The following is a 25,283-nucleotide window of genomic DNA, read 5'->3' as shown; positions in this document are numbered from 1 at the left end:
ACCAGCTCCTTGTTATATCTGCTGGGTGCCTGTTTAGAGGCTCCAACGCTTTAAATTCCTGTGGCAGTCAACCATTTCCCCCATCATTAATTCAGCTCCTTTTAGAGATCAGTGTACTCTTTAAGCTAAAGTAATAAGAACAGTGTGCTAATGTTTCTTGCCTCTATCAATGGAACTCTAAATCAATAGATATTGGCAATTTCTGTAGATTAATTGATTGTCTCCCCTGTTCCCACTTGCCCTAATTACTTAAATGTGTGCAAAGCATCTACCATACCACCTCAACTACCCAAGCTAATAGTCGTCTAAGTTCTCTGTTCATATAGTGTGACTGAGGACTAATAATTCTAAATTATGATAATTGTTCTGATTTCAGAATTATAAGAAACATGGCAGCTTCCTCTCTTGAGTTAGGAGTTTGATTAGGCACATGCTTTTCTTTTCATCATGCAGTAATTGGCTTTATGGCTTTCACAAAATCTGCCTTTGATCACTTGTTGCACTTCTGTGTCACAGTTCCCTCTAGTGGTATTTATAGGAAAGCACAGCAGGAATATTATAATGTGCTGTGTATGGCTAAAAACAGAAACCAAGATGTTGGCATGGAGCAGGCACATGTATTTCCTTAGTAAGGTATCAAACTCATAGAACTGGACACAGTACGGTATGAGGTATCAATGTACACTTACTGGTCATGTTTATACTAGTTCATGCCAAGCTATGGGTAATCTATACTTTTTACCTTATGTTTCAGCTAATGTCGGTTCAAACACATCTTTCGACCAACCTTTGGAGGAAGAAAGCACAACTCAGGTCTACAGAGCAAAGGTACCAGCTACGAACACACATTATTTTGTGCAGTTTTGTAGAAAATAGTTTTTGTTATAATAGTAGCAGTAAATGTATTTGCCTGTTTGTAGTAACACCTTCAGGACCAGTACTATTTCACACCACAGGACCAGAGCATTTTTTGTGTTTTTACCATCTTCAACTATAATTTTCCTGTCTCAGTTGGTGTACACAGAAATTATACATTTCAATACAGAAATTATACAATTATACAGTTTTTCAGGACAAGTAAGGCTAGTGAAACCATATCTGTATATGTAAGGCTTTTTGTTTGGGAAAAATGTTAAAATGGGGAAAAAAATGTAAAAAACACATTTGTTCATAGTTTTACATGTATATAAATTATACACAGCTAGTGCAAATGGGGAAACAGCAAACATATATTTGTTAATTTGCCCTGTTTCTGAAACCACCCTTCATGTCTACATGTAGAGTAAATTCACTCCTAAATTAAAATGTGCATATAAAAACACGAAACAATTACCACCATCATCTTTGGGAACACTGAAGCTAAGTGCATGAAAAGACTTTAAATACTAGCATTTGAAATATGATGGAGTGTCTAGTTTTCAAAAATATGTGATTTGAATGGGCCAGCTTCAAAGATGTCCTAAATAGGACCAGACTTAAATGTGCATTTCTATGCATTGGTAGTATCTCTGTACTCAGGAGATGTTGCTGAACAAATATCGGGAGGTGACATATACAAGAAGCTGTAGAGTCACACCTAAAGTGCAATGTGTGAGCCCCCACACCAGGGCCGGCCCTACAATTGCCCCAGGCGGCACTTTAGAAGGGGCGGCACTTTGCCGCCCCAAGCGCTTTTTTTTTTTTTTTTTTTTTTTGAAGCGGAGGAGAGAGAGAGGGGCACCGAGTGGTTTTTGCTTACCCGCTCGGCGCCCCTCTCTCTCCTCTGCGGTGAGTCTCCCTGTTCGGTCTCGGTGCCGGCTTGTAATGCAGAGCGCCGGAAGTGACGTCAATTTCCGGCGCTCAGCATTACAAGCCGGCACCGTGGCAGAGCAGGGAGACTCACCGCAGGACTGTTTAAAGGTAAGTACCGGGGGCGGGGGGTAGATTATGGCGTCGGCGAAGTTTAAAATGCCGCCCCCCCTCAAAGATGTCCAAAAGATGACATGGGCCCAGGATGACCAGATTTGAAAAAAAAATGTTTTTGAAATATTGAAATATTAATATGCAAATTTTACATAGCCATAGCTTTAAAAAAAAAAAAAACATTGGGTCTTCTAAACTCAAACATTCTAAATCTATTTAAGCAGATTTGTTTATTAGTTTTTGTAGATGAGTGAAAGATTTTTCAAATTAAAGTCCGAATTTTTTTCAATTTTCACCATATTTTATCATATTTTATCATTTATAGTACAGGACAAAGCTTTTCTTGTCCTGGAAAAAAAACTAAATATAGTGTGTGTGGGCACTAAATGAGAAAGAAGAAATTACAGCAACACAGCAAAAAAAAATAAAACAGCCCAAAGTCTACTACAAGTAAACACAGTCTTGTCATTAAAGGGTTAATAAACCTGGGACTTGATACATGGAAAGACCCATAAGTGGAGAAGAGAGACATGGCCATGAAAGTTCAAAAGAACAATAAAAAGTTTCAATGCTCGTTTTTATGTGATTAACCCTTCATATGAAATAATTCAATAACAGATCTACTAATGTGTATTTGTTTAACATGCTGGACAACTCAACGTTGTGTTAAAGTGGAACCTCTTCTAATATTATTTTGTTACAGAAACATCATCCACATGTCAACAGGCTAAATCTACAAGAAGACAATGCAGTGAGTTGGGGATTTTTCATAAGTGTGTAACACAAATGATACATTGCCAAGCTATGAGTTCAGAATAAGGAGTAAACTTTGAGAATTGTTTCTGTTCATAGCTTTATGTATAATAGTTACTTTATCTGTTAATGTGTTTTAAGCAGCACGTTTTGCAACAATATCAGTAACTGAGAAATTAGAATGTTGTACTGTAAAAATGCTATATTAATTTGTTATAAATATAGTTTAGTAACTAACATTATAAAACATGTGAATTGATAGTGTTACCTATTTGCAAGTTTCCTATATGTGTAGTAATCATTTGCCCTCTTAGTCTGCGTCACTCACAAAGACCTACCTTGGCTGCACAACCTGCATTATCACCCAGTTGGATTTGTCTGAAAGTATCACAGGACTTAGCTAAATGTTAAAGTAATACATTATTTCCCAGCACTATAAAGTTATACCACTAATGCACGTGATTCCTCAGAACACAATGCCATTAAGAGGATTGTTCATATGCTGCACAATGTAGCTACAAGGTAAGGTAGCTAAACCTCAGGGAGAGTAGGGTCCTTCTATCAAGGGTGTTATCATATAATTTCCACTCACCCCTTATTGTAATAATGTTACAGAATCTTCTGACACTCTATAAATATACATAATTTCAGGACACATGGAAACTCATGTACCATACCCATTCATTTCCAACAGAACTCAGGTTTTCAGTTGAATTTTTAACAACCCACTTCCACCTCAGTAGAGAATGGTTCCTCTTTTTATTTACATGTATTACCTTATGACCTAGGGGAGCATTACAAGATGCATAATGAAATACATCCAATAAACTGATATGCTTTGTCATTCACCACAAATTTGAAAACAAGACCAGTTAAATAGGGAGCACAGATAAGAAATTTAATTCTACAAATTGTGAATTTGCGATTCCTTGCCTTATATGCCATTTATTTAAACACAAAAAAGTTATTTAAAATATCCTTGATTTTCTTTTAATTAAAATCTCACTACCACTGGTTTTCATAGCATCCTGGTACTATTGGCCATGGCAGTGGAATAAGTATGAAAAAGCTGCGGATGAAAGAGCATATGGAAAAAGCCAGGCAGGCACCTCTGAGCTGTGCAATGCTCTCTTATCTCCTGTATGATCCGGCACCCTGCTGCGAGACCATGCACTATTTATGAAAGCACTTTCTGAATATTTACTACCTTGCAGAGTATTTCAGCCTTGAAGTCCTCAGGTTTCATGTTGTTTGGTTTAGCAGAGAAATAGTAAGGGTCTTCACGCTCCAGAAGACTGCTAAGAGAGGGAATATTTTTTTGCATTGTTTCCACATCTTGTAATTAATCAGATTAATATACATTAAAGGTGCACCACACACTTATATAGCTATACTAATAATATATTATGTTTTATATCATGTTATATTATATTATGTTATCTTCCAAACACAACGCTTTTTTCTAAATGTCTTCTAAAAGTGTGCTGTACATTGTTATTAGTAATACCATTAGTATTCCTATTATAAGTTCAATTATTATTATTTACTTACATAGAGCAAACAATATCTGCAGCACTGCACAATGCATGAGGTATAACTTACACATTAGTTATCTAGTTTTTGTTCATAAGTTTACAATCTAGAGGGAAGGAAGTACAGGAGAAAAAAGTTGCATTAAAGAGAATATTTTTGTTTCTAAGTTGTTTACCTTTATTATGCTTGGTTTGTAACATTAATAGTGGGCATTTGGACACTTGGCTTGCAACCATTTTGTTACAAATTCCTCCCACAATTTGCAGTAATTCTACATTTCTTATAATGTGTTATTTGGACTATACAGGCTTCAAATCACAGCACACTCATTACAGGTTCCAAATGTGACATTTTCACAGGTTTTATTTGTTGTGCCTGTCGCAATTGGAAAGGTTAAGCTGCTTTTTAGTTCAAATTAACCCCACAAAAGTATATATTTCTTGAAACCAAACAACACAGGGTGTTCCATTAGAAGCAGTTGGACACTTACCATGCAGCCATTTTGCCACAAATATATGCACCATAATATTGATTTTCTGCACTTTTTTCATAAACACTTTCGCATTACTTAGGATTTCTTATGCAGGTTAAGTGCAACTGCAAACACGTTCACCATAAATGTTCAGTCTTCCCCTTTGGATGGTATCACCCTACTGATTATTTATTTAGCACCAACAATTTACCCAGCACTTCTTAAAATACATATATTCAAAGCATATGACAAGACTAGAATTGACAGACTAAGAAAAAATGATACATTAGGTAGAGAGGGACCTGCTCAGAAATTACAATCTAGAGGGAATGGGGTGAGGAAACCTCAAGGTGTGGAGAAAGAGGAAAGCTCTTGAGCGGGGCCCTCCTCACCTGTTGTCTCTGTTAGTCAATTTGTTATGTTACATACTACTTGTTAAGTCCTGTCTACCCATTGTACAGCGCTATGGAATTTGATGGCGCTATATAAAACAATAAATAATAATAATAATGAAAGCTGGAGGTGTGGTGAAGTTCGAGAGGTATGGGGTAGCCCAAGTGCAGTTTTTTGACGGAAAAAGGAGGAGGAAAGCCTTGGCCCATGGGAAGAATGTAAAGATCAAGCAGGGGAGTGTTTTGTTATTAGGGCAGAAATATTTACAGGAGCAGTACTATGAACCCCTTATATGTCAGTACAAAGATTTGAAATGTAATTCTTAAGGTAATAGAGAGCCAATGGAGGGCTTTACAGAGCAGGGAATCAAGATCCAGGAAGGAAATGTTGGTGAGTATGGTAAAACTACACACTACAAATGATTTTAAAACTACAATTTTTAAAGATCTTCTCCCTAACGCTAAAACCCCAGTACACTGTACCCAAATACCTATTACACACCACACTATTACCTGCTACACTATCCCCAAATTCTCGCTACACACCAAACTAAGACTTACACTAAACCTGCTACACTATCCTCATATTCACTCTACCTAAAACTTAAGAGCTATTTTTTTAGATTTTTTTTTTTAAAGATTTTATTTCACTAAAAAAGAGTAAAACTAAAATAGGAATAGACAAAAGGATAGAGGATCTAGAGCGTTCAAGGGGTGAATTGAAGGGAAACCAAAGGGTAAATGCAGGGTTTAAATGTGTGAAATGGTTGCAAATACAATATAACACAATATTCTGTCTCTCGCTTCAGCAGAAAATGGAGAGTGAGGCAAACACTGAGACAAGACCAATGTTTAATAAATTGGCTTTGCAGACAATGATCACATGTCTCTGGAAGGCACAGATTGCCTCATCAGGGACTGCAATGGTGAACCTGCGGGTAGCAGCACACACAGGAGCTTACTACTGCATTTTCTGTAGGATGTACTATTACGTCCCCGGCCATTGCGACAACTGTTTAGAGGGCTTGATAGTATAATGGTAGTAGGGAGGGAAAGTAGAGAATGGAAAGAGCATATCACTTATATAGCAAGCCCTTGAGAAAATGTATATGGGCACACTTGCCTTGGTGGCCACTCAAGTCACTTCCATGGTTAGGCTCTAGCTGTAGCATGTCTAATATTTATTGCTATCAACGTAATCTATAATTTGTCTTTGAAGATATCTAGACATCAGCCACCTATTGGGAAGATTAGAAGAAGGGCTGGGGAGAAAAACAATGGAATAAGCATGGAGATTAATCAGAAGAATGGAGAGGATGTAAAGAAAGAAAGAACGAGTGCGGGAAGGAACAATGTCAAGAGTGAGGAGAAGATTGTTTATAAGGGTGGAGAATGTGAGACTGGAAACAGAGACCTTGGCCAGGTATGTAAAAATGATCACACTATTTAGGTACACGAGGGGTATGGTTCACAAACCTGCACAACTTGCTGGGCAAATATGAGTGACAATTAGCTGATCAATATGAACCACATTGAGATGTCTGGGTGCTACTACTGATTTTTGTAAAATGAAAAATAAATAAAAGGATAAATATTTATTACTACATAATGCCACATAGAGCTTACATGCATTTTGTCTTAGGACGCCTGTTCATTTCCTTGAATTGCTACGTTCCCACTATGTATAGAATAGCCATTATGTATTTTCTGACTAAAACTTTTATCAAGGAACTAAGTGTGCAAGAAAGTCAAAGACACAGGCAAGAAGCAGTGGAATCTACAGAGACAGGCGCAGGATTGTGCACACACGGATACACAGAAAACGTAAACTTTAGCTTCCAAAAACTATACAATAACCTATATGTGTAGGTATTTTCATTACCTGGAGATGCAGCTTAACCCCTTAACGACAATCCCCGTACATGTACGGGGTTGCCGTGCAACGTGTTAACGACAATGCCCGTACATGTACGGGCTGCCGTTAAATAGCTGCATCGCCGAGATCGGCGGCTTTGCAGCATCCACGGAAGCCTCACAAGTGAGGCTGACCGTGGATCCGGGGAGGGCAGCCCTTGGCAGCCCTCCCCGGAAGAAAAATGGCCGCCGCCGCACCGATCATCAAAGATCGCGGCGCCTGGCTAAAACTGCTTAGGAAGCGATCGGAATCGCTTCCTAAGCATAAACTGTGTTGCTGACATGCCTCAGTATCGAGGCATGTAGCAACACAACCCCCCAACCCCCGATCGCCTTGTGATTGCTCCGAGGAGCAACCACAAGTGCCATCCTGTGAATGACGTTGCCGTCATTCACTGGATGGCATTAACAATAGATCTGAGTTCACAGAGGGTCTATCCAGACCCTCTTGAGAACTCTCGAGCTCCTCCTGCAGGTTGAATGCAGGTACTGCATCCAACCATGCAAGGTCAATGGAGCCCAGCTCACTAATAAAAGTGACTAGTAATAAAAAAATAAATAAAAAAAAAATTTGGTCAAAAATGTTTAAAAAAAATAAAAAAATATGGTAACATGTAAAAATCCCCACTGTCACCAAAAAAAAAAAAAAAAAAGTTTTTAATAAGCAAGTCCTAAAATTCTTTATCTTTACAAAAATTCCAGCATGGAAAGAGTTAAAATATTGGCATTACAAATGCCCATACGGTGTCTAGTATTAAAAAATATATGATTTGATGGGGTAAATTGAATTGGCCGGGTTCAAAGATGTCCCAAATATGGGACATGGGGCAGATGTCTAAATGGCAAAAAATACACACCTCACAAAGGCGGCATTTTACTTCCCAAATAACCCTACAAACCCATGCATGGGGGGTATCGCTGCACTCAGGAGATGTTACTGAACACATATTGGGGTGTTGTTTGACACGGACATATACCAGGAGCGATAGATTTATACCTGAAGTACAACACGTGTGAAAAAAATACAAAAAAAATTTACTACCATAAAGTTTCACTAAGGGTGGTGGTAAAATTAGTGCATAGAAAGGGTTAAAATACCAGCATTTCAGATGCCTTGGGGTGTCTAGTTTTTAAAAATAAGACTTGATGGGGTAAATTGCATTATCCGGCTTCAAAGATACCCGAAATGGCACATGGGGGAAGAATTACCAGATTTGGAAAAAATGGTTTTGAAATGGCAAAACGCTACCTGTACTTATTGCCCCATAACGTGCAGAAAAAAGCAAAAAAAACATAAAAACATTGGGTATTTGTAAACTCAGGACAAATAGTAGAATCTATTTAGCAGGTTTTTTCATTCGTTTTTGCAGATAAGTAAAAGTTTTCTGTTTAAAAAGTGAGAAAAAGTAATTTTTTAACAAAAAATCCCCATATTTTATCATTTTTTTTATAGTAAATTAGATGATATGATAAAATGAATGGTATCTAAAGAAAGCCCTGTTTGTCCTGGAAAAAACAATATATAATATGTGTGGAAGCACGAAATGAGAAAGAAGAAAATCACAGCTAAACAGTAACACTGAAAAACGTTAAAAGAGCCATTGTCCCGCAATATACTAAGAGTAAAAACCCCTATTGTCCTTAAGGGGTTAATATATAAATTTTTTTTGCACTCGCATATAACCTGCACAAAAATGTGTGAATTAGCTGTGTGAATTAGCTGATCATAAGACATAATAAAAAGCATTTAAACATAGAACCCAAACACTATAATTTACTTTTCCACAAGTATCTCTTTAAGGGAAAATATGATAATCGTATTATCTTAGAAATATTTATTACCAATATTATATCATTGAAAAATTACAGATAGCCATGTCTGTTATAAAACATTTTGCTTGGAAAACCATTTCAAAACATCGCCGCAAAATGTAAAAGTTGGAAAGCCATGTCATTTGTACACTAATTTACTTAATGTAAAAAGAATTTAATTAGTCCCCTAGCTACCACGGGAGTACTCTACTCTTCAGAACTGCTAAGTAGCACAACACAGCAGCGCTGTTCCCTTGAAACTAAAAAAAAACTCCTACAACTGCTCCTTCAAATACTTCTCACCTGAAATATTCATGATAATTTTTATTTATAAATAAAAACACTTATTTGTTATGAAAAACACTTGTTCAATTAAAAACTGTTCATGGTTTGTATTTTTCTTTTTAATTTGCATGTTGCACATAAGTATCAATATTAAATCATCAAAAGCAAAAAATTGTTAATATTACTTTAATTTATACTGTTTTATTGACTACACCAGGAACCCATGAAGGATGTTGTCATAATTCCGTCTGGACAAAGACTCTCAGAGAATGACTTTCAAGACATAGAGGCTTTCCAAAGCATAGATGAAGAAGAAGAGGACGACGAGGAGGAAGAAGAAAGTACCCCTCCAAAAACCATGCTGGTATGTTGCAAAAAAAAAAAAAAAGAGGGTGAATATTTGTCATCGGATTGCTGAATGAGCATTAAAGGACAGTAAAGCAACTTATAAACATTTAATTAAAAAAGTGCATACTTTTTGAGACCTTTGTAACACTTGGAGAATTTATTGAAAATCCACCATATATGTTATATTTCATAGAATTTGCAGTGTGACAATTTTTGGAGAACATTCCCTGCTCGAGTTAAAAAAAAAAAAAAAAAAAAAAAAAGAGAGAGAGATATGGCAGCATATCTGGGGGGGGCAGAGTGGCATATCTATAAGTAAGGTGCATTAAAATGGCTATTGGTTTTCTGTTTGTATGTAATATATGTTGGCTAACTGCATAATAGATACCAAAAATGTTAAAATACAGTATGCTTGGTAGAATACTGTTTTGCTATTCCACTGATGTGTATTTTTTCCAAAAATATAAACTTTTCTTTAAAAAAGCACCTAACTTTTAGGGTGCGGCCAGGGCCGGCCCGACAATTGAGCTGAGTGGGGCAACCGCTCCAGGCGGCACTTTTGAAGGGGCGGCACTTCGCCACCCCAAGCCCTTTACACTCTGCTACAATGTAGTGTGTACAGTCTGTATAATAGTGTAAATGTACTGTCCCCTCAAAATAACTCAACACACAGCCATTAATTTCTAAACCTTGGCAACAAAAGTGAGTCAAAAATAGTAAAAAAAAAATAGAGAATTGGGTTGTGAATACGAGGGACCATAAAGCTATTGACATTATGAGGGACATTGAAAACGTATCCGGCATTTTATATTTTCGTTGTAAACGGTGAATGCGGGAAGAGTGGTAATTGGTTGTGTCTAAGTGTGTCATGTGACTAGTTCTGTCTGGCAAGCCGGCTGCCCTTGCAGTTTAGTGTAAGAGTTTTCACCCTGGGGTGAAGATGGCTGTGAAACTTGCACCAAAGAGCAACAGTGTTCTGTCATACGGACAATTAATGCAGGGCAATGTGTAGTTGTTTTGAGTGGCCATCTTGTGTGTGGAATGGCTGCATACAAGGCCGCAGCCAGCTACTGTAGCAGGAAGTACCAAGGAGGAGTACCAAGAGAGAATTGGGCCTGTCGGTGGAAGCAGCTAGGGGAGGATCCCTCGAGGGACATCAGATGGTGGACGTTCCTAATGGCAGATTGGGACCACAGACCTCAATGCACTGGTTGGAGGCCTACCTCCTCAGCAGACCTGGGGGTAGATGATAGATTCAATAACTTGTTCTTGCCACTGTAACCTTTGATGGCTATTCTGGAGGATAGTATTTAAACCAACCACCCTGATGTTGTTGTATATTTTCACAAGAATATTTCTGGGTTGACATCAGTAACGTTTATTTTCTTTAATCATTCTTCAGCTCCTAAACTAAATTAACAGAGTTAGACGTACAACAAACCAAAAGATAAGCTTGAGATACCTAATGGGGGAAATGAAAACTAATTGTTAAAAATAATAAAAAATGTATTTAATTTCTATTAAAAGGAATTATCTAGGTGCATCCAAAGGTGAGTTTAAAAAAAGGTAAAATATTGTAATATATGTAATTTAACTAACTTAATTAGATTTTTAGCTTTTTCCTTTCTCTTTTTTGGATGTATCTATTTGGTTAATTTTAATATTTTTTTGTGGCACTTGACAATTGGACAGAACAAAAAACTGAGATACTGAGATGTCAGTACAGACAAAGGTTGTCTGATGTACAAGTAAGTGTTGAGGATTTGAAAGCTCTGTGAAGTCTTTGAAGTTAAGAAAAGAATTTCATTTTTAACTCCTTCACAAGCTGAATAGTGTCCAATGCCTATGAAAGATGCAGAGGGAATAAGGTACCAGTACTGGCAAATAAATCATGAAAACATGGTGAGAATCTGCATTGTTTCATTGATCTTGAATTGCATTTACAGAGATCTACACCTTCCCCAGACATGAACTTTGAAAGCAAAGCACAGGATCAGGCTCCCGTAGTTAAAGGGCCCGTAAGTAACAATACATGATCGTGTATGAAATGCAGAAATGGTTCAAAAAGCCCAAATATTGAGCCATTGTACAGGACGGTGAAAATCTACTTTTTAAAAACAAGTTCTGTGAAATGTGTAATAAATAGATTTAGCTTAGGGTATATTTATAATCTTTAACACAAAGGTACATGATTAACCTTTTCAGGGTAGTTCAGAATTTGTCCACTTTCTCAAAAATACATATGTCCTTTTGTTGCCATGGGATAGAGGATTCATTTGGCAGCCATACGTTGTAATATAGTAATTAATATATTTTAGTGACTTTTACCACTGCATGGTATTTACTTTCCTGAAATGTGTGCACTTGAAATGTAAATGTGTAAATGTCTTAAGTTCCTCTTGACATGTCGACTATTATTTCAGCACATACCTAAAGATTCTTTTGGGACAGTCTCAGCAAGTGAGAATCAGCCAACAGAGCCTGCATTGGTATGTACAAAAAGACACCAAAGAGTCACTGGGTGGAAGAACAGTCTCCCAAAGTACAAAACAAGTAACCATTCCAGACAGGGTCACAGGGGAGACTTAACATTAATGAATAAGAACTGAGATTGAGGAAACCCTGTATGATTGCCTCAGGGCCCACCTTTCTTGCTGCAACTGTGGGAACGTTCTGGGTATGTTCCCAGTTACAATACATAGTTAATTTTTTTCCATATTTCCCAACCAATTTTCTGCGCTAAACTACAATCAGTCCTGTTTTACTCAATTTGACTTGCATAACAATACAGTATTGATCAATACATAAACTTTAACCCCACCCAGTTTCCCATCAAATAATGCCCCAAAAGCTTGTGGTCTAGTACCTGTCCATTCTATTTTAATACAAAAATCACAAAAATACCAACAGATACAGTAAACTGTATACAGAATAACACCACCTATCCAAGTGTAAATTGTTGGGAGTATTTAAATATTTATTTGAAACAATGGGAGAAACAGTGTATCAACTTTATAAACAGCAAGCTTGTAACAAGTGTTACTTAGCTTCGTGTTATGAAGATTCACAAACGGAGCATATTCACCTGTGTCCCCGGATCCATTTGTAGGTAATATCAGAAAATTTCTGGAAATCCTTTTCCAAAACAATATGTAACCTTCAAAAAAGTTTTATATACAACAGCAGGTCTCCACAAGATGGGTAAAGTTATAAAGATTTATTGTATCTATTTAAAAGTCCATGAAAAACGTCCACAAACAGGAATGGTCATGGCACTTCAATAATCGCAACCAGTTCCGGCATTTCCTATGCCATTATCAAAGTAAGTTAGATTGGTTAAATTTAGTAGCAACATTTAGGGGCATGGGAATAATCATAGGAGGGGGACAGTGAAAGCTTGTTTACTTGCGTTAACCCAACCTGTATCATGGTTGGTCTAAAGATAGGTAGCAGCATGGGTAAGATGAGACCTACATATTCGTTCTCTCTTCTCTTTCTCTTTCTCTCTTTCTCCTCTCTCTTTCTTCTCTCTCTCTCTCTCTCTCTCTCTCTCTTTTTCTTTCTTCTCTCTCTCTTTCTTCTCTCTCAGCCTGAGTGAACTGTATGGGACATGTCCCTCCCTTGTATAGTAAGAAAAGTTGTGCATCTTGTTTTTCTTTACCCTCACCTCTGTCTCTCTGCCAATCCTTAACCTTCTAACTCTCCCTGATAATAAATGTTTGAATGCTGATTGGATATTTACACCATGTGAATCATACAATATTTGTTCTATACTTTCACTAAAACGAGACTGTTATGTAATCGCAACCTCTTATTCTGAGACTTCCTGTCTTGGCTAGGTTTATTGTGAGTTCTATTTTTTTTTATAATTAATAATAATGTTTTTTAATATTTTGCATAGATTGCGACATTGCCAAGCAGACGAAAAGAGAGAATTGAGCAGAAGCATGAGACCAAACTGGGTAATATTACATATTGAAATTCAGTAATAAGAACTGAGAAGTTTTTCAGTGGGAAATGCTGCTTCTTTGTTATCTGCCCAGCAACCTCCTGAATTCTAAAGTGCTGTTAAATTTGTGTGCAGAAAAAACCCACTTGATTACCAAGTAAACCTGGCTACCAACTTTTTTGTACAACTGACTAAGTGTCTTATGTAACATAACCGTCTAAAATTATGTGTACTTTCTTAGATAAACTGAGCACCAGAACAGACACTTCTAAAGTGACATCACAGAACAAAAGTGAATTTAAGGAGCAAAAGTTAGAGAAAAATGGGATAGGAGCAGAAGAAATCCAAGATAATGAAACAAAAGCTCCCTCTTCTGTCCAGGCTGAACAACACAGCAATCAAGTTGAGTTGAACATTAAAGGTATACTTGAATAATGTCAGTAAGTCTGTAATATGGGAGGAACCACTGGCACCAGATTTTGTAGGCTGCAACTCCTATCATTCTCAATAATCGTAATAGGGTAATAACAGTACATAGCCTGGTGCTTAATCTAGAAGTGAGGTTAATGGAAGTTTAATTTCTTTACAGGATGTGGTTGGGTTTTGGGGAGATGTAAACTCAGATTTTACCAGCACTGACTTCCTTTAGGAGAAATTACACCGGCTGGCCATTTGTAATCCAAAATCAATACTATAAAATCAGAAGTAATCTTAAATTACCCACAACTCAATGTTTAGTGAATAAACCCCAGGGTCCCCAGGATGTTGGACCCTACAGTCCACTACAGGGGAGGCCATTACAAGTAAGTATTATGTGTATGTGTGTAAATTATATATTTGTATTAATTCTCTAGGTCCAAATAAGCAAAACATCTCCAAAGAGAAGACTTCAGGGAGCCCAAGGAAGCTGCCTCTGCAACCGATCAGCAAAAGCTCAGAAATGTGAGTTACTAGACATCATTTGTCTAATTGCTTGATTTTCTGTAGTTTTTAATGCAATGTATCCCCTGACCCCTTTCCTTAGATTGTCTTATGGGGTTTGTTAAACCAGGCTGTCAATTAATTGGAGCATTCTAATGATGTTAGCCCTTTTGATGTAAATTCTCAGATTGCCAAGGTCAAGGGCATTTTAAACTAATTTCTAAGAGAATATCTTTCGACAAGAAGGAACTAGGTGCAAAGGGAATATCTTTCAACAAGAAGGAACTAAGCAACTACAGTGTATGTGTAGCAAGCTGAGCCTGTAATACCAGGTTTATCCAGAGAATCATTATTTATTTACACCAAATACAAAATAGTTAATGCTTATTACATACACCTAATGTATATGGTCTCATGGCCATCACACCTGTATGAGCTTGTTGGACATCCCATTCCATAAAGAAGGGCATTACTATGAAACTGGCTCCCACCCTTTGTCCACTCTTCTGGGAAAGCTTTCCACACATTTGCATTCCAATTCATCGCAAAGGTGTTCAATGGGGATAAGGCCAAGGCTCTGTGCGAGCCACACAAGTTCATCCAAACCAAACTATTCATGTGCTGAGTCATGCTGGAACAGGAAAGAGCCATCCCCAAACTGTGCCACAAAGTTGGAAGCATACAATTGTCTAAATGTGTTTGTGTGCTATAGCATTAACACTGGAACTAAGAGGCCTAGCCCAAAACCTGAAAAGCAGACTATTATCCCTCCAACAACAAACTTTACAGTAGGCACTATGCATCATAGTAGATAGCATTCTCCTGGCATCTGGCAAACCCAGATTCGTCTATCAGACTTCCATGTAGAGAAGTGTGAGTCATCGCTCCAACACATTTCCACTGCTCCAGAATCCAGGGGCAGTGAGCTACTCCAGCTGACACTTGGCAAAGCACATATTAATCCTCAGCTTGTGTGCAGCTGCTCTGCCATGGATACCCAAATTTTGAAGCGCTTGACCCATGGTGCTTGTGCCAATGTTTCTTCCAGGGGCAGTTTGGAACTCTGTAGTGAGCGATACTGCAAATTACAGGTGATTTTTATGTGCTTCAGCACTCGGCAGCCCCACTCTATGAATGTGCATGGTCTACTTCTTGCTGGCCAAGGTGTTGTTACTGCAAGATGCTTCCACTTCACAATAATAGCACTTTCAGTGGACCGGGCAATTCAAGCAGGACAGAAATTTCACAAACTGACTTGCAGCAAAGGTTGTATCCAATGGCAATTTCACATTTAATGTCACCAAGATTTTCAGTAAGACCATTCTACTGCCATTGTTTATCTATGGAGATGGCTGTCTGTGCTTTTTATACACCTGTTACCAATGAGTGTTGCTGAAAACCCTAAACTCAATAATTTGGAGTGGTGTCCGCATACCTTTGGTGATATAGTGTACAAATTTCTTGGATAACTATGCCATGGAATTTCATGTTCCAAATACATTGTACATAATATTCAACATATCAATACACACATTTTATAAAAACCATCCAAAAAAATGGGATAGGTAATATGTTGACATTTAATAACTAAGCAAATAATGGAGAATGGTAAAAGGTTAGTTTGTCTATTTACATAATGTAAAATTTACATTAAAGCTTGTTACAATGTTTAGTACGGTATGGACAATAATGTCTGGAAAGAAAGATGAGAAAAGAATATTGGAAACCTTTTAAAAATATGTTTATTTACCTTCTACTAAAGAAAATTAATTAATATTATTAGAATGGATAAAGTTTCCATTGACAAGGAGGAGAAGACATCTGTCATTACAGCACAAGAAGTCAAAAGGAACATCCACAATGAGAACCAGCCAGTGATCGAGGAAGAGGATATGGTCCTATTACAAGACATAGCCAGCAGTATGGTCAGTGTCATACAGGCTAGGCTCATAAGAATGTGGTATTTTATGAAATTACATTCTGTGTTATGTGCCATTTTTCCTAAAATATTTTTTGTTTCAACATATCCATTTGTAAAGCAGAAAAAATATGAAATTACATGTTTTCTTTCAAATCGCACAAGAAAAAGAATGGGATATTAGCAGATGCCTCATAAAGTTATGCCCCTGTAATATATTTTTCTTCAAATCTTATATGGTCTTCTTTTTACTACTTGTGTTAAAGATTGATCCCCTGTATAAAATACAGTTGTGTGAAAAAAAATTTTTACGTACCAGGACATAATAATCATCTGTTCCTTAGCAGGTCTAAAAATTGCATATTACACTTGTCATGATTCAATAGCCTGTAGAACTTGAACTTGAAGTAATTGCTCTCTGTATGACGTTATCAGTCTCTTACATCATTGTGGAGGAATTTTGGTCCACTCTTCTTTACAACATTGCTTCAGTTCTTTGAAGTTTGCGGGCAATTGTTTATGCAAAGCTATCATAAGGTCCCGTCAAGGCATTTCAAACTAGTTGAGGTCTGGACAACTTGACTCTTTTCTTTTTCAGATATTCCGTTGTAAATTTGCTGGTGTGCTTGGGATTATTATTCTGTTGCATGACCCAATTTTGGCCAAGCTTTAGCCAGATTGGTGGGCAGCAACAATTGCTTCTCTAAGATAATTACTGTTGTCTTTCCTCTTTGGCATTGTGTTAACACACACCTGAATGTCCCAGACCAACAAACTGCTAAAACTTAGTCATTTATAGAGGTGGTCACACTTGCTGATGATCAGTTAACCAAGGGCATTTGATTAGCAGCACCTATCTGCTTAACATCTTAATTCCTATGGAAGCAGTAAGGGTGTACTTAGTTTTCACACATGGCTTCTCCATTTTGGCTTTGTTGAATAAATCATGACATGGTATAATATGTCATGTGTTGTTCATCTGAGGTTGTATTTACCTCATTTTTAGACCTGCTAAGGAACAGATGCTTATTATTATGCGCTGATATGTGAAACCATAGAATTCAAAGAGGGTGTACTTTAACACGGCTGTGGGAGTACCAAAAACCCACATGATCATGTAAAGTAAAACTTGAGACATCCACAGATTTTTGCTGAGTTTAAATTGACCTGCAAGTTCAGCTAACATGACATCATATCCTAGCATTCTGCCTCAGAAGGTGTATAGTCAAGATGCTACAGAGGCTGTGATGGCTATGTACAGACTTCTGTAGTGTAAATGATTCAGGAAGTAAAGTCTGCAATCTCACCAACCAGTCAATTTGAGCTGCATCCCACCAGAGAGCCCAATCAGTCGACCTGGTAAAGTTGCATAGGTTCTTCTGCCCATTCTATCCTGACACTCTAAACATAGGTCAACTATAGTAGGCTGCCTGTTTATGTCTAAGTTGCATATTAAATATGTGTCTACAAAATGTGGCTTTGTAGTTTTCATAATCCTGTCACTTTTAGAAGAAAGAGACATCATGGGCAAAGGGGAAGAAGAGAACCAAAAGTGAAAAGACCCAAAAGGCAAATAAAAATCCAACCGCTGTATCAAAGACAGCAAAGCCGGCAGGTGTAACCCAACAGGGAAAGGCTGCATTTGTTGTAGGTGAGAATTTGTTGTTTTTATGTGTCTTCTGTGTGTTTAATGACATATGCGATACCCAACATTTATTGAGATAATTAGAATAATAAGTAAATTGCAATTACTGTTAACTGTCACTATCACTGGATAATTTTTTTTAGTTTTTAGTATTGTTGAAAAAGATAGGTAGGTGATGTACGTCTACAGACTCCTAGTACACTTGTCCCCTTTCTATTCAACAACTTGTCAGGTCCAGTATTATACCAAGACCAAGCTAAATTATAACAGTATCAATGACTAATACGAGATAAGACAGTGAAAGAAGAAGATAATGAAATGAAGCTGCAACCAGTGGTGTAACTACAGGGGTCACACTGGTTACAACTGCAACGGGGGCCGTGCCTCTAGGATGCCCAGGATGACCCCTGCAACCACCTGTTCCTATGTCCTCATACCGGTTCAAAATTGTTCAGAAATGCCCTTTCTAAACTATTTTGAACCGGCACGGGGAGACAGGAGTGTATTGTGACCCAGCGTGACCCAGCAATGAAACCGAGGCTGCTCCCATAACGTGCGAGGAGCAGAACTAAAGCTGCAGGAGAGGTGAGACGTAAGCTAGTGCAGGAAGGATAGGATATGTATGCACGTGAGTATGAATGTCTACGTGTATAAGTGTATGTGATCATCGATGTCTTTGTATAAGTGTTTGCGAGCATGGATGTATAAGTGGTGTATGATGGAGTGTGTGTTAACATCAGTTGTGAGAGGGAGTGTGTGTGTTCTAATGAATGTGAATGTTAGCATGTGTAATTTGTGTGTGTTTACATATGTGTGCCAGAGTGTGTGATGGATGGGGGCGGGCAAGAGGCAATGATGGCACAGAGCAACTGTTTGAGAGCAATGATGGCACAGATAAGATGTTTGGGGGCACTTGCAAGCTGGGGGCAAAGATGGCATATGCAGGCTTTTTGGAGTTTAGGATGGCACTGACAAGCTGTTTAGGGCAAAGGTGGCACTGTGGGACATGCTGGTGAAGTTGGGGTCCCTGGGACAATTTTTGCACCAAGGCCCTGTTGTTTCTAGCTACGCCCCTGACTGTAACATATGTTAAACAGGTAAGGAGAGACCCTTCAACAAGTAATTTGCAAATTTATGTAATTTTAGGTAAGCTGAAAATCTTATTCTATTAGCAAGTGGAGAAAATAAAACAATCACATTTTAATATTTTGTTTATTATTGAGTTAACATTTAATCACTGCAAAAGAGATATCAAATTATTTAAAAAATACCTAAAATATGTCAGATTTCAAAAGATGTAATTATGCTCATTACTTGTCCTGGAATGCACCAAGATTGCAGAAAGGTGTTGCTGTTCATTTCTGGAATTCAAATCTTTATAGGTTTAGCATTCATTTAAAAGGAATTTGATGCTAGACATGACAGGTTGCTGTCCGTAAGACATATTGGTACAAAACACTCTTGTCTGAAAGTATTCCATTCTTTGCTCACTATGTTCATACAGGACAACCAAAAGATAAGAAAGCAGAAGGAACAATATCCCCTCCAAAGAAAACCTTAAGACAGGTACACAGACAGGACACCAGTAATGTATTTCAAGACATAGAGCGTGGAGATAAGGAAGAAGAGGAGGAGTGTATGAGTATAGGTTCTAGTTCAATGGAAAACGAAGAGAGAAACACCACACTTGCACAATCCAGCGATACAATCCATTCTGTCTCAGAAGATGAGGTGGTACCTACACTTTCCAGCCGTGAAGCCGATGTACCAGTTGATAAACCCATGGCAAGAACCCTTGAAGTACCATTGGCGGTGTCCCAAACCAGTGACGATGACACCGCCAACAGTGAGATCTCAGACGTAAGAGTTTTGTTAATATATGTCCCAGAATTATACTTCCCAACAATATAAAAACTAATTACTCTATTTTTATTATAGGGAGGTAGTTTTTTTTCTCAATATACTTTTTTGCAGTCATCTGTGGTGAAGAGCGGGTTCACTGTGTTGTGAGTCTTTGGGATGGGTGGAAGGAAGAGGTAGGGGCGCAGTCAAAGTGCATTTTTCTTTTTTTATATTACTAGTTTTAGTTTGCTGGCATATTGGTTATATTACTTATAGTTTGGATTCTAGAGGTCATTATGTAAATAACTGGAGTGAATTCTTTGTGATGGGGCTCCACATGTTATGTTGGATAATATTTTTTGTTACTTTCATGTATAGCTCATGTGGCCAACATGAAATAGTCCATCATAAGGCTAATAACACTTTTGCAGTCAGGATAAGTATATCAAGTAGTAGCTCAAAACTCCATAAACTGCTGCCCTACAAAATGTTATTGGCAATAATCTGATACCGCTGTGGAGTGTGTGAAGTGTCAGGTTGGCTTGGGAATTACTTCAAATTTAAGGCTATTCAGAAAGATCGAAACAGATTTACGTTCTTCTGGATCAACTAATATGGGTTTGTAGAATGGTTGAAGGTGATGGACTATATGCCTTTTTTCCAACCTAATTAACTATCTAACCATTTGGACCAACTCGTCTGCCCAATTTTCCTTATGTAAAAACTCTGATCTTAAATTGGTCTCATCTAAAATTCAGGACAGCTTTATGCCTATCCCATCCATGTTTCAATTATCTCTCTGTTTTAGCCTCTACCACCTGTGATGGGCGGTTAATCCACTTATCCACCAACCTCTCAGTAAAGAATCGAAGATTGAATTTGTGGTTAATTTCCAAATTTGAATTGTTTAGCAAATTGGAAAGACAACAAACACTCAACAAACCATTCTGGACACTTGAAAGTTAACCACAAATTTATTACATGCTAAAGCCAGAACATTTAGGAATTCGATATTTGTTTGGGTTATAGGCTACCAGTGGGCCCTTACAAAAGCAGAAGTCATCAAGAGCCCGAGAGCTGTCTGAAAAAGCAGAGAGACGGAGGATAGAGGTTGAAAAGAAGAGGAAGGAGAGGGAGGAGCAGTTAAAGCTAGAAAAGGAGCAACAAGACAGAATGGAGAAAATGAGAGAAGAGCTTGAACAAGAGCAGAGGAGAAGGGAAGAGGAGGCTCGGTGAGTTCATGCCTTTGGATTTGTGGGGAAAAGATGAGTGTTTTAGAAACAGGAGAAACATTCATAAAATGCCTTGCTGTCACTTTACAAAAATGTTTGTACACTAGAATGTAGTTATAAACTTTTCTGTTGATAACAAGCGTTTAACCCCTTAGTTCCGCAGTTGCAAACGCGCAATCGGGCATTCCCTTCCGGGTTACGTCACTGCTGACGTAACCCGGAAGGTCATCGGAGGACAGGATATCCCCTGCGGGGATATCCTGCCCTCCGATGAGGCACAGAGACGCTGCGATCTCTATGCAGGTCTGTGAGGACCTGCATAGAGATCACAGTGTGATCGGTGCAGGGGGATCGCGGGGAGGGGAGTGAGAAACCATCTCTCTCACTCCCCCTCCCGTCCTGTAACAGAAGAGAAGAAAAAAAAAAAACGGTTAGTCATTTAAAAATAATATTAAAAAAATCATTAAAATATTAATATAAATAATACAAAAAAAAATTATAATGTGGGCTGTGATGTCATTGTGACATCACTGGCATGTTCAGGAGGTCCCTAGGAGGACCTCTAACCATTACTGTGTAAAAATAATATATAAAAAATAAAAAAAATGTAAAAAAATTAAAATTAAAAAAAAATGTTAAAAAAATATATAAAAAAGATAATAAAAAAATTATTAAAAAACCTTACTTCCCATTGCCCTAGCATAAAATCTACCCAGTATAACCCTCCTGCCCCCGTTCACAACCCCCAAACCCGTTAAGCCATAGGCATAAAAATTATTCAAAATTGTACACCTAATAGAACGCTCCCTGGTGCTGGGAAAGTCTGGAAAATCTATATAAATTAGGTATTTCTGAAATCAGGACACCTGAATTAATAAACTTGGAGGGGATTTTCCATCACTTTACCTAATTTTGTGAGGATTCAGAGGGAAAATGTAAAAAAAATTAGTTTAATTTTCTAATCTTCGCTAGTTTTTACTAAATTTCTCATCCTAAATTTCCAGCTAATCATCCAACTATGGTATCAAATGAAAGCTCTATCTCTCCTTGAAAAAACGATATATAGTTTATATGGGTACACTATTCACAGGAAAGGAGAATCATCGCTAAACCGACATACCCCAAAAATGGCAAAATTACTCTGGGCTTTGAGGTACCAAAAACCCCTGGGATTGAAGGGGTTAAATATTCTCTATATTTATTACTAGATACATACATTTTGAGTAGGCCACGGTGGTTACTATATTATGGAAACGACAACAAAATATTTTCATATATTTAGAAATGTAGCTATTGCATTTCCAATGTTACTAGTGACTAGTCCATTATTGGCAAGCCAGCTGTTGATGAACTCTAACCAAGACTCTTAACCAGTTGGAAGCTTATATGCATTAAAGATTGACTGGTATGGCACAGAGTTGCTTATGGAATGTTAACAAAACTAAACTAAAACAATTTATAAGTCTCAGGTTACCCTTGTACTTTTATTGCAGCCATACATAAAGCTACACTTGTGTTCTCTAAAAATCCATTGAGCCATTTACAGCTGGACATTTGTTTTAATGTTACATTAAAGTATGGCTGCTGTTAGCTGGCATCACTACATTTATACTACTCAAGGGTCTTTCCGGCATTAGAAAATAGTAAATCCAGGAAATCAAGAAATTGCATAAATTCACATTTCACACAACAGCCTGAAAAAGCAGCAACAAGAGCAGGAGAAACAACGTATGGAGCAGGAGATGGTTAGGAAGAAGCAGCTGGAACAGCAGGCATTGGAGAGAGCACGTCAGCAGCAAGAAGAACATCGCAGGAAGCTGCAGGAAATGCAAAGACGGAAACAGCAGGAGGAGCTTGAGAGAATAGGTATTTGTCAACATATCTCACATGTAACATCACAGGTTATAGAAGGTGTGAACAACACAAGCTTTGACAAGTACAAAATACACATTATAACTGACATATATTGAAATATACAAAATAGATTATAAATGAGCAGCTCACAAAAGCAGACAACCTCAAGATATACAAAGGCTTTCTGCGGGTGCTTTTTAACACATTGCATTATTCTGTACACACGGTGGTTTGCCAGTTACAGTTGCTTTTGTTCACTTTAAGGACACCTGAGACTATAGTTGGAAGAAAGTTGTTTAATTAATAATTATAGAGCCTTCTTATTTTATAGCACAGGTTCTGTGACTGGTGCTAAAAAGCTTTTATATTAGTGTATATATTTTCATATTTGGCACACTTTACCCTTAGAACTAGAACGACAAAGGCAAAGAGAAAAGGAGCAAATGGAAGCAGAGGAGCGCCTACGATTGCTGGAAATGGCAGCAGAAGAACGAGAGGAGTACAAGAGGAAGAAGCAGGAAAAAGAAGAGCAAGCACAGCGAGAAGCAGAGGAGAGAAGGCAGAGGGCAGAAGAAGAAGCTAAGGCTGTTATGGAAGAAGCTCGGAGACAGGCTCAGTTGTTGGCCAAGTATGTAAATGGGTAACATGGACAAAAAATCAACAGCTTGTTGATTCATAGTGGCGCAGTCCCCCATCCCAAACATGAAGGCACATTAAGATAATTAATAAGTACAGCCTAGAACCTCGAACATACATCTTAATTCCCATCCGTTTTGGCAGTTTGAAACAGCCAAATACTGGCTATTGGTGGGTACTTTGCACTTGCATAGTCCTGAGCTTGGCCAAAATACATTTCTTGCAAGGGACTCCCAAGATAGGAAAAAAACATGCAAAGGTAACACACAACTATCCTATCCTATCCTATGAATTAAAGCCATGCATGATTAAAACCCTCCAGGGCAGCTAGGCATGCACACAAACTCACAAGAAACTCTTTACCTTGTGGCTTTTCTTTTGCCACACGCTTACCGAGTGCCTGCTTCCTCGCTTACATTTGTCTGCACAGTGCAGCTACTATTATTCGGCTGGTGGCATTGCATCAGCATATCTATTAGGGCACCTAATGAAGCTACACTGCATTAAAGTGCATTATGAGGGCTGGGGTGTATGTTTAATTCACTCCAGAACAGCCAGGAACAGATATTATTTTCAACTGACCCAGAGTCAAACTTAGTTCTCTAGTGCCATGATAAACTTACAGCAATGCCCTCAAAGGTTTGCTCAATTTCTGTGATGTAGCCTGTCGCTTAAGAGCACGGACAAAAAAAGTTTCAAATCAAGTGCAACATCCACTAAGGCTGTCTGAAAGAACTTATTTCATAATATTTTTGACCACAGCAAGAGGTAACCCACTCCAAATACTGATGCTCAGAAATGTGTATACTCATGTTCTTTGGGTGGAACATTAAGAAAGCATTTTTAGTTTCCAAATGCCACAATTTCCTAGTATTACAGGTACTTTAGCACAACCAGATCTCTAAAAAATGGCAAATCATCCCACCTATCCATCTTTTAAAATAAATTAAAGTAAAAGAATAAAAAAAAATCAAAAACTCTAATTCACTGCTATTTTCAGATTAGTTTTAGCAGCGCTTGTGAAACATTAATTCAAAGAGCCCTTAAATGGTGTGCCTCATGTGCTCAACCATTGCTTTTTATGTTTTTTCCTCACAGGCAGACAGCAGAACTGGAGCAACAGCTGCTGTTTAACCAAGGGCTGTGGCAGGAGTCAGTTGGCATGGACCAAACACAGTCAATTTCTAGACCTTGGGTATTCTCTTACTATGAGTTCCTGCAGCTCCTGGGGCTGCCACTCCCTGTGGAAGCGGAATAAAGAAAAAAATCTTTCATGTTACTTATTACAGCACAGTTCTATGTTTCAACCAAAATGTTGGCTCTTAATGTGCAGTAATAGAATGTATGTTAACTCCTTAGCAGCACAGAAGCAGACACTGAAATCCAACCTCTAGCATGCATTAAACGCATTGGTTTGGGTAAATACCACATGGCAAAGTAGAAACTAGCCTTACAGGCTATAGGTTAACAGAGTATGTGCTTGTTATTTGTACTGTCACACAAGACCTTCCCTACCATAAACTACCACCAATATGTTAATCCCCGGTATCTTAAACAACCACAGAACCTACTCCAGAGAAAGTATACTTTTATGCACCATGTGAAAAAGTAGCACTGACACCTAAACCTTTTCATAGACAACATAGAATTAAATAGAACAAAAATTGTCTCATTGTTTTAATATATTAAAAACAATTTCCAACAACATTGTTATTAAATATTATACACCAAGCAACTTTTTGATGTTTTATTGTATGCTTTGGGCAGCACAATCCATGAAAGGTGAAACAAGAGCATTCATAGTAAGGGTGTATTTATTATTGTTTAAAAAGGTAAGAGTTTTTTTATTAACAAGAACAAATGCACCAGGCAATT

The 25,283-nt window shown here is 37.8% G+C and overlaps 1 protein-coding gene across 2 annotated transcripts in view; it reads left to right on the top strand.

The window, feature by feature from the left end:
- KIAA2012 (KIAA2012 ortholog) overlaps positions 1-25,106 on the top strand; it is a 69,694-nt gene extending 44,588 nt beyond the window's left edge. Inside the window, exons 13-29 of one of the 2 annotated variants that reach the window (XM_053470618.1) lie at positions 755-828; positions 2,606-2,653; positions 6,272-6,475; positions 6,781-6,876; positions 9,281-9,427; positions 11,358-11,429; positions 11,835-11,900; positions 13,313-13,373; positions 13,602-13,781; positions 14,215-14,302; positions 16,065-16,206; positions 17,709-17,850; positions 19,349-19,704; positions 20,716-20,918; positions 22,612-22,784; positions 23,181-23,400; positions 24,507-25,106. In XM_053470618.1, coding sequence (XP_053326593.1) covers positions 755-828; positions 2,606-2,653; positions 6,272-6,475; positions 6,781-6,876; positions 9,281-9,427; positions 11,358-11,429; positions 11,835-11,900; positions 13,313-13,373; positions 13,602-13,781; positions 14,215-14,302; positions 16,065-16,206; positions 17,709-17,850; positions 19,349-19,704; positions 20,716-20,918; positions 22,612-22,784; positions 23,181-23,400; positions 24,507-24,666 — 2,432 coding nt within the window. In that variant the 3' untranslated portion in view covers positions 24,667-25,106. The remainder of the gene's footprint in view (positions 1-754; positions 829-2,605; positions 2,654-6,271; positions 6,476-6,780; positions 6,877-9,280; positions 9,428-11,357; positions 11,430-11,834; positions 11,901-13,312; positions 13,374-13,601; positions 13,782-14,214; positions 14,303-16,064; positions 16,207-17,708; positions 17,851-19,348; positions 19,705-20,715; positions 20,919-22,611; positions 22,785-23,180; positions 23,401-24,506) is intronic. The other variant, XM_053470619.1, reaches the window with a different exon arrangement.
- The last annotated feature ends 177 nt before the right edge of the window (positions 25,107-25,283 follow it).

Source organism: Spea bombifrons, chromosome 7 (genome assembly GCF_027358695.1).
Source record: "Spea bombifrons isolate aSpeBom1 chromosome 7, aSpeBom1.2.pri, whole genome shotgun sequence".
NCBI lineage: Eukaryota > Metazoa > Chordata > Amphibia > Anura > Pelobatidae > Spea > Spea bombifrons.
This window is presented reverse-complemented; position numbering and strand designations above follow the sequence as displayed.